Source organism: Emys orbicularis, chromosome 8 (assembly GCF_028017835.1).
Source record: "Emys orbicularis isolate rEmyOrb1 chromosome 8, rEmyOrb1.hap1, whole genome shotgun sequence".
Taxonomy (NCBI): Eukaryota; Metazoa; Chordata; order Testudines; family Emydidae; genus Emys; species Emys orbicularis.
The window spans coordinates 43,025,052-43,042,435 of record NC_088690.1 but is presented as its reverse complement, the minus strand read 5'-3'; the positions used below and the strand labels follow the sequence as shown (position 1 = coordinate 43,042,435).

General features: G+C 39.9%; 1 protein-coding gene across 1 annotated transcript in view; it reads right to left on the bottom strand.

Annotated features, from left to right (window-relative positions):
• Positions 1 to 237: 237 nt before the first annotated feature.
• NTNG1 (netrin G1) overlaps positions 238 to 17,384 on the bottom strand; it is a 227,022-nt gene continuing 209,875 nt past the window's right edge. The window contains exon 7 of the mRNA XM_065409665.1: positions 238 to 464. Within this exon, the coding sequence (XP_065265737.1) occupies positions 238 to 464 (227 nt within the window). The remainder of the gene's footprint in view (positions 465 to 17,384) is intronic.

Below are 17,384 nucleotides of genomic sequence, written 5' to 3'. Positions count from 1 at the left end.
TAGACTTGGCAGCTGCCAACTTGTCTTGAGTCAGAAATTAACAGTCGTTTGACTCAGAGTGCTGTCCACAATTGATTAATATGGCTTAGTTCAGTTGGGCCTTCTTAGTTTATACGTGGTTTTATTCTTTTTCTTTTTTAAAATTTTAGTAGCAAATGCTTGGGTTTTGTTTTGTTTTTTTTTGTGGCACATTCCTTCTGAAGCAGTCTGAACGCGATGCCATCAACCAGACGGAGCCTAGAATATGAAAAGCCCAGTTACTCCTAGTAGAGCAGTCAGCGGTAATAGAGGGCCATGTGATACGGCCATGTTCCCGGAGTTTTGGCTGCAACCTCCTGGATCCCTTTCACACTTCAGCTTCTCACACAAAATGCCAGTGTAGGCTGGAGGGCACTGGCATCGCATGTTTTTGAGGCATGTTCCTCCATTCTGGCATTGCAGTAGTTCTTTGTCACATACATTTGCTACAGGACAAGGGGAAAAATAGAAGAAGAGCAGAAGAAGCTTAAGTTCATTTGTTACAGAAAGCTTTGAACTTACATTTTTTTCTCCTTAGAGATGTAAATAGATATGTGATTCCAGTTTCCCAACAATTGCAGTTTACAATTTTTTATCATTTAGCTATTTTCCCATACATTTTTCTTGCTTTAATCTTAAAGAATATGATCTTCCATTTCAGATAACTGAATACTAAGTTACTTAATATCTACTGTTTGTCAGTGTCTTTACTATTATTGAACTGGAATGCTTGGTGAGTGCCTTGTTTGAAAGGACATTGTGTATGCTAGCATCACAGAGCTCTTGAAAAACATTAATGGCAATTAAAAATGCAACACAATGAGGTGAAATGAATAGAACTGTATGAGAAATCTGACCCTGATACGGAGTGACTTTTATGTATTAATGTTCTGGAAGATCAACAAAAAGAAGTAGGGGATATGGCATGGGAAAGTCAGCATGCTCTATGGGTATTAAACGATGTTAGTTTAAATTCACACACCATGTCAATGTGAGAACAGAGAAAATGGGCACCATTTTCATTACAGACCTACGTATTTCTTTTTAATTGTGTCTGGTGCTTAGGTACCAGGGTGAGACAAAATTTAGAAATACCTAAGATAGCTACTGGAGAAAGGGTCACTACTCTTTTGCTTTCCATTAATTAAACAAAACTGGATTGAAACATTCCCCTATAAGGGCGTGTACAGGCATACCGTGCTATTGTCTCACTGTACATTCTAGATTATATTATAGAGTAGAATATGCTATAAATTATATTCTCATTTTAATGGAATATTTTCATAGCTTCAAAAGCCAGAAGGGTCCATTGTGATCACCAAGTCTGACCTCCTGTATAATACAGACCATAGAGCTTCCTCCAAATAATTCCTAGAGCAGATCTTTGTTTATTTTAGTTTTACTTTAAGGAGGACAAAGGGACTGACCCTGCACTTCTAATTTGGGCAGAATTCCCATGCAATCATTAGGAATTTGCCCTGAATAAAGGAAAACATGATTGGAGCTAGTGTAAGGCCTCCGGGATTTGGAACAATATTATATATTGCTTAAGCAGGGAACATCCAGAGAACACCCTAAAGGAGGCAAAGTAGAAAAAGAAATTATTCCCAGTCTTTCCACTGTGAGATATGCTAATTGTTCTTTACATTCATAGATTTATAAATGCTTCACTTTTTAAAATGTATAAATACCATGAAAGCTAAAATCCAAACAGGTGGCCCAGATTCTCAAATGTTGTTGTTTGGTAAAGCTCTACATAGCTTTACCAAGGCTGTATGGTGATTTACATCAGCTTTACAAATGTCTGGCCCAAAGCGTTTCTAAAAATGCCTTAGATTTGTCAAAAACCAAGTTATGTTTTATCTACCCCCTCTTAACACCATCCTCTTGAACCAAAACAACAACAAATAAGTCCAACCATCCTAAACACCATGAGTTGTTTTCACCCTTAAATATCCTTTCTCACATATAACCACTTTCTAATTCAGTTCATACAAATGAGTCAAATGTTCATGCGCTTCCTCCCTAGCATGTAATAATATGAAAATAACCAAAAGGCAACATCTACCCAAGTTTCTCACTTGACACCTTTCTCAATTATTCTTTCTTTTTGACCAATTAATATAACATTGACAAGCATCCACAGTTTTTGTTCAATAAGTGTCTCAACTGATTATCAAAGTTCAACTAATGCAGTATATTCAGGATATTATGACAAGGAAGACCGTATGTCTGCATTTCAGTGTTCTTTAGTATAGTACATTTGGCTATTTTTACATGATGAATATAAACTAACTGGAATAATAATAATAAAGTAAATTTGATGAGATTTACAGTTTGGGATAATACTGAATACAATGGTACCAAATCCAGAATGGTAAACTAAATTTTTCCGTATTCAAAGTAAAATTGAATATTTGGTTGTCTGTTATAAATATTTTTGGTCTTCATTATATATAACCATACAATTTATGTAGTATTAACTTAATCATAGCAATAGCAAAGATCAAATACAAAATACTGTCTTATTTAAAGATAAAGCTGGTGGACTTTGCTTATTCTAATGTAACAAGCCTGTAACATTTTCTTTGATTTGGGCAATAGTGGTGGTGAAATATCAATAAATACATATATGGAGATATACCTATCTCATAGAGCTGGAAGGGACCTTGGAAGGTCATTGAGTCCAGTCCCCTGCCTTCACTAGCAGGATCAAGTACTGTCCCTGACAGTTTTGGTTTTTTTTTTTTTTTGCCCCAGATCCCTAAATGCCCCCCCCCCCCCCCGATTGAACTCTCAACCCTGGGTTTAGCAGGCCAATGCTCAAACCACTGAGCTAGCCCCTTCCCCCCCCCCCCCCCGGCCTTGAATAATTGAGTAGAAATCAATAGTTAATTAAATACTCTTTTTAAATAGAAGATGAGATCTTTTTTCTTAATGTTTGGATTTGAATCCAAATTAGATATATACCAAAGTTTGCCTTTTCCAAGTAGCCAATTAAACAAGTTTATTTGCTAGTACATTTTCTATTTAAAATTTTTGTTTTTGACAGACACACTGATTTTTAAGATAGTCTCTGATCTTTTATCCCTAGTTTTCTGCGTGTGAATATTGTGGTAGCATTCCACAGTACATTCACTGCTAACTCTACCTGATCTACAGACACAATAAAGCACTTAGAAATCTAACTGCTATAAAATATCCCCACAATAATTTGCACCTACAAAATTGCAGATGCAACATCACATAGGATGCTTTTTAAAATTAGGCCCAATATCTTTCATTATATCTGATGTTTTCTTAAGTCATAAAAAGAACTGCTGCATAAAAAGTTTCAACATCAATGCTTTTTTGTGTACTCACAAAAACCACATACAAAGGCTAATGAAAGTAGACAAAGGCATAGTTTAATGCCTGAGCAAAGTACTAGGAGTTAGTCATTCTGAGTTTCTAATCCTTGTAATGTCAGTGACTTCTCTTATGAACTTGGCAAGTCATTTAATTTCTTTCTTAATTTTCTCATCTGTAATATATAGATAATAATTAGGATTGTTTTGGAAGATGGGGGCAAACAGTTGTGAAAGTTTTCATGAAATTTCATTGCTGGTTTCTAATAATTTTATATTTGTTTTAATTTTCCAGTCAGTTCTAATACCCTAACCTACATCACAGCAGTGTTGGAAGGAAAGATGCATTGTTTGCAAATGGCTATGAAAATGACAAGTCCTATCTACATTCAAATTACCATTATTTATGTTGCTACTATTTTATTGACTTAGAACCTGCATTAACTTCAGATAATGTTTCCAGCACATAAGTAGCACAAAGCTATGTATCTGTACTTGAATTGTGACCAAGTTGCTCACTTAACTAAGCCTACTCAGCTTGCTGCAAAGACAAAGAGAAGGGCCGATACGTTAGTTATAGTTAGGAAAAAAATTAAGAGATTTTCCAATCTACTACGTTTTAAAAGTTAAATGCAATATTTTGTCAGGAGAGTTTACCCTGATACTTGTATTATTATGTACTTGCTCCCTATCAAACAAACCCAATGATAAACAATAATAAAAATTTAACATCCCCCTTCCAACATTGTGAAATGAACAAGGCTCTATTTGTTCTTGTTTCTATTAAAGAAATGTCAAGGTGGAAACAACTGTATGTATTAGGCTAGGAATAAGATCCACAAAGTACCCATCCAGCTACTTTAAATTAGTGGTGGTTATTTTCAGAGTTTGTGGTACCATCTTTTGCTTCCATCTATTGACACCATTCAGATAAGCCATGCCTTAGTAAGAGGTCTGCAGTCACTCCTGTAGTGAGAAAAGGACTATATGTAATGTCTTGAATATAACTATGTAGGGCTTTCAGAGTCCAGAGTCAGCTGTGCCTGAGCAATGCATTTTAAATTTTATTTTTTCTTCTAAGTGTCAACACAAATGTACCTCAATAACCTGGCAGATATCTGCTGGGCTGCCAATTCTGTCAAACTATGTGGTGGATTTTTTGCTAATGCACATACACAGGACAAAGATGATCCCACCAAACTTATATCCTTACCCAGAACTGTAAACCAGGGAACAAATTCACTGCTGGAGTAATCAGACACAACTCCATTGACCTTAAAAGATTAGCTATTTGCTTTTAGTGTTGGAGGCATGGTGCAGTGTGTGTGTGTGGTTAAAAAAAAATATAATATTAAAATGAGTCATTTTAGGCAGCTTCAATACAGTAGAAGCTCAGAGTTACTGACACCTGGGGAATGGAGGTTGTTTGTAACTCTGAGCAAGCCATTATGGGATGCTCCTCAGAGCGGACTGCTTGGAGCGGGGGCTCACAGCTCTGCAGTGGTGAATTGGGGTGGGGGGGACAGGCAGCTGGTTCTAGCCCCTGTCTGCAAGGGTGATGAATGAAGCACTCTGGGGCACCGTAGTGTCAGTGGGTGCGGGGTGCAGGCTGTGGTCCTTTAAAACTGAGCTGCTCCTCCCGAGCACAGCATGCAGGCACTGCCAGGCAGGAGCTCGGGCTTCGGCTCCAGCAGTTTATACTCCAGGCCGGGTTTCAGTAGCAGCTCGGGAAATTTCTTTCCTAGGCTCTGAACTTGCAAGCTTGTCCCCCTCCCAGCCAGGGGGAAGGGAGAGGGGAAAACAGCAGTGAACCTGGCCAGTAGGGGGTGTTTGTGGGGACAGGCAGTCCAGATGTACCTATCTTTAAGATGCAATACAGGCACAATACAGTATGGTGTTTTTTTTTTTGTCTCACTACAATTACTTTAAAAAAAAATCACGTTCAGAAAACAACCTCCAAAAGGCAAATAGGTTTGTTTTTCTGTTTCCCCACATCTCCCTCCTCCTCTTCCCCCCCCCCCCCCCCAAAGCAAGCTTGTTTTCCACCACAGAGCAAATGCTCTCAAGATGTAAGAGAAGAAAAGGGCCTTTTTTCTCTGCAGGACCATTTATGGGATCATATACTGCTAGTATATCCATCCTGAGGCACAAGTGTCTAGCCTAATATGTAACAAGGAATGAGATGGGCAGAGCAGGATGGATTCTAGGGGGAGGAGTATTGGATGTATGGTGTGCTTTTGATCATCCTACATGGGATTTTGTGCCCAGTGAATCCACACAATACAGAAGTCCACTTGTCAAATCCCTATCCCATCCTGAATTGGAGAAGGGAAGTTTTGTGGTTGAAGCCCTGGACTGACCCTTCGGAGATATGGGTACAATTTCTGGCTCTACTACAGATATCCTGTAAGATCTTGGACAAGTCACTCAACATTTATGCATCTCAGTTACTCATCTATACAATGGGGATACTCTTTTGTTGTTGTTGTTGTCTGCTTTGTCTATTTACATGGTACATTCTTCAGGTGAGGGATTCTTACCTTATGTGTATATATAGTGCCTAGCAAAATGGAGCACCAGTCTCAGTTGGTGCCTCTAATCACTACTGTAATACAAATAAATAATAACCCTTCACATCGGAGCTGCGAAGATCTATGCTGGAGATCTCTGCAGAATTCAGGGGTATTGATTACTCCCTCTCAGCAGGGTCTCCATGGTTTCTGAGGAAATGACCTGCATATTTAAAGCTGCTTTTGGTGACTCAGAAATTAGTATTTTGCTGTGGTGTTATAGCCGTGTTGGTCCCAAGATATTAGAGACACAAAGTGGGTGAGATCTGAAGAAAAGCTCTGTGGAGCTCAAAAAGCTGGTCTCTTTCACCAACAGAAATTGGCCCAATAAAAGATAATACCTCACCCACCTTGTGTCAGCAATTAGTATGTAGACTACACTACAGTCTTCTGATTATGCTATTCTCAGATCACTGCACTAGATGGATGAAAGCCACCTGCAAAATTGAACAAAGTTTGCAAGCTTTGCCAACCTAGGGAAAAGACACTGCAGTTAACTTAGAGAATTAATTCTCTAAGTTAAAACTAGGCATCTTTCCCAAAGTGATCATTAATAAAATATTGAAAACGTTTGTAGGTTAAGACCTCCATAAATACTGAAAAGATGATTTCTTGTGAATATTTTGTGACATCCAGCAAAGCATTTGTTTTGTAATTCCGATGTCATTTAAAAAAAAAAAAAAGCAATTTTAAAGCCAGCCCTGTTCTTCCAACCAGGTCAGGCAGTTCAAATGGCAGATGGTACAATAATGTTTCATACAATTTAGTTGGACACTTAATCAAACATATTGATTTTGCATTATTGTTAATTATCAGGAGAGAATAATTGATGAGTTTTAATGAATTCATACTGTATTCTTAAATATTCACATATGAATAATGCATGGAGGAATGTCTCAGTTTGTTTAAAGCTTAACTTTCAGGCATTTGCAAGTTAAAAAAAAACACCAAAGATTTTATCAGGACTGCTGTTAGTTACGAAGCAACTATATAGATGATGTTACTACAACTCAGAGGAAAATTATATACAAAATTACTGTGTTTCTTTCAAGTGGGGACCGCAGCATCCAATTATGAGCTCTTTGTACCCTTATATCCTGTCTGAAGGTCAGTTCAGGGAAGAAAATGTGTTCCCCTCCTTTTTCTGGGACACTTTCTTCTACTTTTGCTATATACAGCTTACTTAAAATAGCATCATAATGCCAAAAAGGATAGGCCGGTGGGTCAGAAACGTAGATATGAGAGAGAACAGTCCGTTTTTCAAAAGGAAAATGAAGGTGATAACAAGGTTTGAGTCAGGAAAAAGGGGAGTTGCCTCTCCTCATCCGAAACTAGGACAATCTTCACATTTTGTGTGTGTGTGCTAGAAACATTAAAAGGACCATTAAATGACAGAGTAAAAAGGTTATGGAAAGCAAACTTTTGATAAAATAGAGCTAGTGTCTCATTTTTTTTCTTTCTCTTCCCTTTGTTCTTTCTATATCCTGATTCATCTTTAGGCCTCTGCAGTTTTTCCTTATTTTTTTTTTTTTAGAATTTTTCATCCTTTTGAAATTTTTCAGTTCACATTTTCTCTACAGCCTCCCTCTCTCTTTCCTACAAGATATTTTTCTTTTCTGATCTGTCTCTTGCCTATTTGTATTTTTTTCAGTATCTTCTCTCACTCTCTGTCCTGTCTATTACAGCATTCCTTCCACAATCCCTTCCCATTTCTACCTCCCTAAATTATTTCTCCACCCTGAGGTTAGTCCTCTCTTCTTCATGCTCCCCTTAGTTTTCTTGGGAGCTGGAGTGCAGGTATTGTTAATCCTCTAAATGCATGTGATGAGTGAGTTGTAGAGGGTAAAAGCATGACAGAGTAAATATATGAGTATCACCTTTCAAGAGTGGATGGATTGACAGCCCTGATTACACTGTAGGACCTATCTTGGTCAGCTTTAATGGTTTTGACTTCAATAGGCTATGGATCAGGCCCTGTGAATGGTGGAATACACCATTCCTCAACCAGTCCAAATGTGAAATCCTGGATCCACTGGAAGTTTGCAACTGACTTCACCTGGCCTAGGATTTCATGCCTGGTGCATATTTTGACAGCATGCATATCCACTGGGCTGGGAAATATGAGTCCCACTTGCAAGGTTGTGCACATCTGTCCCATGTTCACTGGTTGAGAATGATATTTAACATCATCTTTGCAGAAATCTAAATAGTTTAATTTACGATAGGTTTTCAGTATGCTGATATACTTACCTGTGTGCACGTGTCCAGACTGATTGTTCTGTTAAACCATATCACGTGGAAGAGGAGCAGTTACAGCGGAACCCAGATTTAAGTAAAGGTGTTCACAGACAGCTTCAGAATGTGTGTGTGTTTGTCCACATATAGAAAGAGCAGTTGGCTCTTGTGTGGAACTGCAAATAGCACATTTACATGCAGTGAAAAAATTAGGGACATTCATTTCACTTTGGCATAACAATGTCACTGTATCAAAGCGCAATATAAGAGGTTTAACTTTACTGCCAAATGCAGATCAGTGAGCAACTAGAGGTACTGTAAAGGCTCTGTTACAAGCATTCTTCTATAAAAAATGTGTTCACTTAAGTCAATAAATTGGTGGTGTTGGAATCAGGGGCGGCTCCAGGCACCAGCGCACCAATCGCGTGCCTGGGGCAGCAAGCTGTGGGGGGCGGCAGTCAGGTAGCCTTCAGCAGCATGCCTGCGGGAGGTCCGCCGGTCCCGTGGTTTCGGCGGCAGGTACGCCGAAGGCACGGGACTGGCGGACCTCCCGCAGGCATGCCGCCGAATCTGTGTTACCAATGGACCACCCGCAGGTGCGCCACCGAAAGCCACCTGCCTGCCGTGCTTGGGGCGGCAAAAAACATAGAGCCGCCCCTGGTGGGAATATGGAGAAAGGAGAAATCAACCAAAAAGAAACTGTCTGTCTGTCTTTCTCTCTATTATAAACATTCTCTCTCTCTCTCTCATATATTCAGGTGAGCCTCTGCAGGTATGGGCAGAAGCAGAATTTATCCATAAATGATCAAATTGATACTAGTTTAATAGGGCCACGAGAAATACCTACACTGATTTAGCTAATAGGTTTTAATTTTTCCCCAGCAAATCACATATTAAGACATAAATTAAAAAACTTACCAAATGATTGTAGATACCTTAGTAAGATTACCTTGGTTTCTGTAATATTTCCTAGGTGTTCTGTATAGCAATTATAGGCCCAGTCCTACAACCTGTTGTGCGTGGTTTGACCCCTCTGCCTATGCAGAGTGCCATTGATTTAAATAAGACTCTGCCTGAATGGCGTCAATTGCAGGATTCAGGCCATAGGAAAGTACAGGGAATACTTTGAAAACCTGGGCCATCATAACAAAGGCTAGGTCTACACTACCCGCCTGAATCGGCGGGTAGAAATCGATCTCTTGGGGATCGACTTATCGCGTCTTGTCAGGACGCGACAATCGATCCCCGAATCGACGCGCTTACTCCACCAGCGGAGGTGGGAGTAAGCGCCGTCGACTGGGAGCCGCGGCAGTCGATTTTGCCGCCGTCCTCACAACAGGGTAAGTCGGATCTGATATGTCGAATTCACCTACGCGAATTTGCGTATCTTAAATCGACCCCCCCCTGTAGTGTAGATGTAGCCTAAGATAAACTTGCCTAGTTTTTGAGAGTGACCATTGTTGTGTTTATCACTTCAGAAGTTACAATGATAGTCCTTAGTCAGGACTCTGCAATTAATGTTGCTTTAGCTACAGCTAATTTGATAAACTCGGAATTTTGAGGGTTTAATATCTGAAATTATACAGGGCAGAAAACTGATTTAGGGTTCTTGACTTTAAGGATTTTTACAAAATAGGAAAAAACCAAAAATATAACTTGGGTCTAGTTTTGGATTAAGTGGTTTTTTTATGTTTTAATTTTTCTGATGCCATATATAGAATTATTTAGTAATTCTAAATGTTGATTAGGCTTTCTTAGGGGGTTTAAGTGGAGAATAACTATTGCTCTTGCACAACAGTAACTATTGATAATTATGTATATTTGTAGTGACACTAATTCACCGTTTGCTGCAGTGGGCATATCATTAAAACTCCCTTATGACAATGTCAAATCAAGTCAAGGTAGGTGATTTGATAACATGAAAACAAAACCATTTCTGTGCAAATCTATCAAGGCAACATTCCAAAGTCAAGTCAGAAATAATCAGTGTTCATAAGTGGAAGCCTATGGAGACAATCTTACATCATCAAGATAATGGCCATAAGATGACAAACTGTAGAAGGCGGTCTCCGGTGCAAATATGAAACAATGTCCTGACTAATTACATTGCATTAGAAACAAATCTGGGAAAATGAATACTAATTAGATGAGAGTGGCATGCGAAAACTGATAGCACCTGTCTTAGAGATTCCTGCTGGACACTCCATTGAGTTGAAGCTGTTTTATTTACCAATTTAAGAACATTGCCAGGGTACGTGAAAGTGTGGGCTGCAGAGTATAGGGTGACCAGACAGCAAGTGTGAAAAATTGGGACGGGGTGGGGGGTAATAGGAGCCTATATAAGAAAAAGACCCAAAAATCAGGACTGTCCCTATAAAATCGGGACATCTGGTCACCCTAGCAGAGTAGGCTGTTTTTATTGTTTGTTTTATTGCTGTTCTATTGTTGCTCCACTGATCGCCGGCAATTGGTTTTTAGATTATTCCCTAACTCACAACTTTTGATGTCACTGATTCCTATTCACTCCCTAGTCACACCGGCATTGACCAGGCTTCAGGCAAACTCTTGGCAGCAAGTTAGACAGAAGAAGGGAGGCAACATTACAGAGAGGAGAGGACTGGAGCCAGCCAGCACAGCTCCAAAAACAGCCAGGTGCACCTAGCATTCATAGCTTCTCCTAGCCAGGGGAGCTCGTGTAGAGCCACAGCTACTTTTCAAAGTTATCCTTTCTCCCCTGGTCCAAGGATGGTGGTGGCACTGGGGCAAATTGCACTCTCTGGCATCCATGTGGGTAAATTTGGCCCATTATGTCCCATTCCTGTAAGAACAAAATCCTCTGGAGAGAAAAGGTGGATTTTTTTCCAATTGTGATGTAGGGTCAGCAAAGATGATGGCTTATTCTTTTCCACAAGTACTGTCTGTGTCTCCATTCTCTCTAAAACCCCAGGTTGGACAATTAGAAAAGATCCATACAATCTATCAAAACTACAGTGCAAGGATTCTCAGGACTTCCTTTTCACTGAGTGGAACAAATAACTGAAATTCTGGAATCTACAGTTCCACATCATAGAGCTGTTGTAACAGGCCTGATAGAAAGCAATCTCTTGTTATTTCCTAAAATGGATGACACTGAAAATAAATCCAAGATTACTCATCTAAGAATTACTGTTGTTCAGGAGTGGACAGAGCACTCCCATCTCTTTCAGTTTAAGGAAATGGGTAATGGAGCTGTATGATTGTCTGACTGAGTTGGTTCTGATCAAGTATTTTCAGTTAGAAGGTTCCCAAGGGGAGGGAAAACCCTCAGCTGCATCCATGCTATTTAATGTTTTGATTATATGAGGATCCCTGTCATTTTGTAATAAAGTTCTTAAAGCTGCTATAACTTGTGTATTACTCTTTCAGAGCTCTAAAACAGACACGTATACTTGTCTCATTGAAAGGAAAAATATTTTGCTTTGGTCAATAGGTTATTTTGAAAAATAAGACTCAAAGCCATAGTTGTATCCGTCTGGATTTATGTGGCGGTAGATGACCATTCCTACAGCTGTAAGTCTGTGGAAGAGGTAGATAGCTTTGCTTCAACAAAAATCCAAGTATGCATTTGGATTCACCATTCAATGAGTCCAATATGAGTGCAACACAGGTGGAAGAACCACAAACAGCCAATGTGCCCCATAGTGTAATTTAAAGCAGCTTCAGGACTGCTCTAAACAATGCCCCAGCTCAAAAGGGACAAATGGATAACTAGGGCATGCCAGAGGGCAGTATTGTGTTCATGCCCCTTATTTCTCCTATCTCACCCACAATGATGGAGACTGGGAAAGGGGTGGGTGTGCCAGCTTTAAGCCACTCAGAAATTCCCTCTAAACTGGGAATCCCATATGGCTGTTTATCTGGAGCACAAAGGGGCTGTAGCAGGGCTTAGGAATAAGCCCATGAAGTCTGAGTGACACCAGCTATTGTTTTGACCCTATCATGAAAACTAAGTTGTTTCGATCTTTGTTTTGCCCCACGTATGCAATTAATATATTTTGAATGTGCAAAGCTTGTTCATTTTTGTTAGATTTTAAACTTTGGTCTGTCACAAATCTCCAAACAGTACTGGAAAATAAGTTTAGTTTGTATTACAAATGTCTTCAAATTCTGTTTCTTCATTATTAGTTGCTAACGCTTCCAAAAATACTACTTTACTGGGTTTAGGCCATTGAAAGACACATGGCAGGGCTCATTTGGGCTCTGAGTTAGCAAAGTACTTAAGCATGTGCCTAACTTTTTACGCACATGAATAGTTCCTCTGGGAATCAGTGGGGCTCCTTACATGTTTAAAGTTAGGTATGTGCTTAAATACCTTACTGAAATGGTCACACTTGTACTGCTCCTGGTTACTTATGATACATATATGTATGAAGACTAGTATTACTGAGCTTTAATAGTCATGGCTTACAGTGTCTTTCTATACCACCTTTTGTAAGAAGGAATCTCTTATTTCCCTAAAGATTACAAGGTGTAAATAGTTTATATCAGTTTATAAATGTTTAATATCACCTTTCTCGTTTTTTGAGTGGAATTTTCAAAAGCACCAAGTGACTTAGGGCATAAGTCTTACTGAAAGTCAGTGAAACTTGTGCTCATTAGTCAATTAAGTGCTCTTGAAAATCCCACCCTTAAATAATATCTGAATACAGCAGTACTTAATTTGTGCCAGGGCTGAGCCCCGGCACCTCTAGGTTTGGCAGTTTATAGCCCCGGCACCTCTGGGCTTGTCACATCAGTTATGAACGTAAAGAAATTGCGTAAGCCCTGGCACCACTTTATTACAAATAAAGCACTGGAATACAGTCAAAAGATATTCAGCTCTGAGAAACACGGTAATGTTGCTAGGCCAGGATTCTGTGGTGTTTTCCTCTTTTTAGCAGCAACTTAGCAATTACACTTGTATGTGGTGGCGGTGTCATTATTTCCATCTTCTTGGAGGAGAAAGATATGCCAACACCATTATGTAGGAAGCATGAAAGTTAGAGGATAAGAAGAGCCTCCCCTAAAGCAGAGTTTCTCAACCCATGGTTGGGACTCAAAATTGAGTCGCCAAAATGTTTCAAAGGGTCGTGTGGTGGCTCCTGTTGCACAGGGCTGACCTGGCTCACCTCCCTGGTCCAGGGGTCCCAGCACCACTGAGGCTAGGCCCAGCCGTCATGATGCCAGGAGTCCAGGTAGGCCAAATCTGAGTGAGTGGCATTGCAACCCCATGAGCCAGATCATAACTCCACTCCTGGTCCAGTGATTGGTTTATATTTGCCAGGCTATTTACAAAAGGTAAGGGCTAGAAGTGTACTTAAAAAATAAAAGTTGACATTAGCATTGCCACTTCTAGCTCTCAGAATTGATATGGCACCAGTGCCACAGACTTTACAGATGTCACAGGCTGTCTCAGTGATTAGCATCACTTCAACTGATGGCTCCACAAACCCTTTGCCTGGAATGGCAGGAAGGGATTGGCGGTGACTGGGAGTGCATAGGATTGACCTGATGACAGAAACACTGCTGTTGATACTGACACAGGCCCCATAGCATTCATGGATTACTGTGCCAGAAGGAAGAAGCAACAGATGTCATGGCAGGATTCACGAAAATGGTCACTTAAAAATGGTTCTCTGCCTGCTCTTGTAACAAGCCTTTATTACCCTGCATGTTGTAATTCCTATTCTACCCATATTTATTTCCATTGTTTTTCCAAATCCAACTATTTCCTGAATTTGACCCCTAAAATAAATATAATCCAAATATCAGCCCAATTGCCCATCATTAGTGAAACAGTATGAAGGATATCACATCTGACAAAAATTTCGTAGCTAGGAGCAAGAGGAAGTGTCCAGAACAGGGCCGTCCTTAGGATTTATGGGGCCCTACACAGTATTATTAAACTGGTGCCCCTATGCCTGAAGGCAGCCCGGGCTTGCAGTCCAGGAGGTGCGGGGGAGAGATGCAGCAAAGGATACCGAGACACCCGGCCCACCTCATGGCAGCAGAGAGTCACAGTTCCCCACAGTGATTCCCGTACCCTCTCCCACACGCCGAATGCGCAGCACCGGTGCATTCAGCTCTGTGAATACGGCCCCTGCCTAAGGAGACTGCAGTGCACACTAGGTGTGCGGGAGCCCACCCGCTCTTACCTGCTGTCATGGGTGATGGGTGAAGCTGCTGCTTGGGGAGGCTAGCTCCCCAGCCAACCTCTTCTGCCTGTGGCCCTGCCAATACTCCATCCCTGCTCTGCCCCCACTCTGCCCAGGCCCCGCCCTCTCCCCATTGTCTCCCTTCTCTCTTCCCTCCCCCACCCCGCTCACCCCCTTCCAGCCAAATCCCTAAACCCAAATGAAGCAAATGACATTTGAAAAACAACACTCTTCTGCAATTTCTTTCTAAAGAAAATGGAGCATGTTTTCCACTGCATGCCAGAAGGTGAAGACTGGGCATGCAGAAGGTACCTAATTAAAAGCACTAAATTTGGGAATAAAATATGTCAGTCACAGGTTTTTTGATATACCCTGAAGTTTGTCAGAGATTTATTTGCAAAAACTTTGTAGTAAGGGCGAGTCAGCTGTCCTGCTTAATACAACATTAAATATTATGGAATACATCATGCAGCTCTTCTCTGTTTTATGTTTTCTTAATCAGTATTTCTAAGCTGGTTTTATATTTTAAATGTACTCTTAAGCCTTCATAAAGTAATCATTCCAGATTACTACATATTTAACTCACTGAAACAAAGACATTATTTTAAATTAATCAGTCAGAGGTTTAGTGTGTTCATAACAATGTTCATTGCTTTTAGAAACCGGGAATACTAATTTACTTTGTGTGATCTCCATAACAATAGACATTTTTTAAAGTTGGTGAAATTTCATAAACATGTTTCCAAAGATTTTAGGCATAACAAAGGATTTTATATCTTACTAAGGTACTGATTTTGCTGGAGGGTTCTCTTAAAACTAGTTAATCAAATAGTCAGAAGTAAAGAAAGGGAAGCTCGTTTGTCCAGCTATCTGGAAGAAAAGGGGTGTTGTCCCTTTAAGGGCTCTCTTCAGTAGGGGGGTGAAGGGAGAAGGGGATGGACAGAAAGGACAGGAAGACTTTGGAAGCAAGTTTTTTTGAACTATAGTAATTAAAATGTGTATTTTAGATAAGGATGGTCCTTTGAAGGATTTATTTAAAAACCATATGTCTGAAGATCCAAGCATTTAAGGCTAAAGATGAATACTCAGATTGTGCATCTAAAAATCTATGCAAGGATTTTTTTAGAGATGTGATTTTATCATCTTCAGCAACACACTAATGAAATATTTTTAAAGCAAATTTTAAACTAAGGTCCTGTAGACTAACATGTTCTGAGTAAATATTATAGCAGGGGTCGGCAACCTTTCAGAAGTGGTGTGCCGAGTCTTCATTTATTCACTTTAATTTAAGGTTTTGCGTGCCAGTAATACATTTTAACGTTTTTAGAAGGTTTCTTTCTATAAGTCTATAATATATAACTAAACTATTGTTGTGTGTAAAGTAAATAAGGTTTTTAAAATGTTTAAGAAGCTTCATTTAAAATTAAATTAAAATGCAGAGCCCCCCAGAGCGGTGGCCAGGACCCGGGCAGTGTGAGTGCCATTGAAAATCAGCTCGCGTGCCGCCTTTGGCACGTGTGCCATAGGTTGTCTACCCCTGTATTATAGTAATGCACAACTGTTTTTGTCAGTAAATTCAGAAACTGACAGTATATACCTGGGGGTTGGCAAATGCCTGTTAAATGGCTTCATTACCACTTGAATGGCTCTTTAACAGTTTCAGTGTTGTGCTAATAGGTCTGGCAGGCTGGAAGGCTTTTTCACTTTTAAGTTACTAGATCCCCTCTGGAGGAAGACTCACCAGGCTGCAGCAGCCAGCTGTGGGAGCCTGCAGGAAGGGTCAGAACAGGGATAGGAAAAGGCGGACGGCTGGACACTAAGACCCAAGGGTGCCCCAAATTTTCGGATGCCCTAAGCAGCCACGTATGCCTAAAGACAGCCCTGGTCCAGAATGTGTTTGCCAATAAAAAGTTATGACATGTCAGTTTGAAGGTAGAATCTGGGCCCTGCTTGTGCATGCCTTGGCATTCTTCTAGTTTACTTTAAAACATTCACGGGCCTCAACCTTCAGTGCTTTGCAGATAAAACTTCAACTAAGGTCATGTCTACATTACCATTTATGTTGGCAAAACGTATGTTGCTCAGGAGGGTGAAAAAAACACCCCCTGAGCAACATAAGTTTCACCAGCGTGAGTGGTAGTGTACACAGTGCTATGTTGGCGGGAGAGCTTCTTCCGCTGACATAATTACCACCGCTTGTTAGGAGTGATTTAATTATGTTGACGGGAGAGCTCTCTCCCATCAGCATAGAGTGGCTACATGAGAGATCTTACAGCGGTGCAGTTGCATCAGTACAGCTGTGCCACTATAAGGTCTCTAGTATAGACTAGAGATAATTTCAATGAGATTTGTGCAGAGAGAACTGTAGGATCGGGCCCACCTCTTAATGCTGTTTAACAGCAGTGGGCTTTTTCTGCCCCCTTCTGGTTTGAGCCACACGTATTCCGGTAGTTTTAAACATGCTTATTATGTTAATAAACATGAAGAATGTCAATCAAACTAATAAACATTTTAAATCTGTATTGTTGCCTGAGAGGCTAGAATAGTTCTGGCTTAACTATGTATGCATTTTTTGTTATGAAAAAGACACATTTTAATAAGTGTTTAGAATGGCTCCCAAGGAAAAAGTCAGGTCTGTTATGTAAAATTTTGTTGAGGACACATGCTGTGCATAGCAAAACTGCTTATGAAATTTCTTTGAAAATAATGACTGCACATTTCACTAGCCAGTTTTTAAAGCCAAAATCCCTTGGATTTATATTTTTACACAATAAAAAATGCATCTGATTCCAGTATAGATTTTTCATGCCCATTTAAAATTTTAATCATTGGCATTCTTTAGTTATATGTGAGCAAAAAATCATCTGTTGTTGGCAACCCTTCACTTTTTAATGTTTCTTTAGCTTAAAAGCAACTGAACTAATTGTTTTGAAAATTAGTAGCAAAAAAATTCTGAACTGGAAATGAGTCTTTATGGTCAAACTATAAATCACATATAATAGGGGTGTATAATGGAAACATCCATAGATCCTTAGCTACAG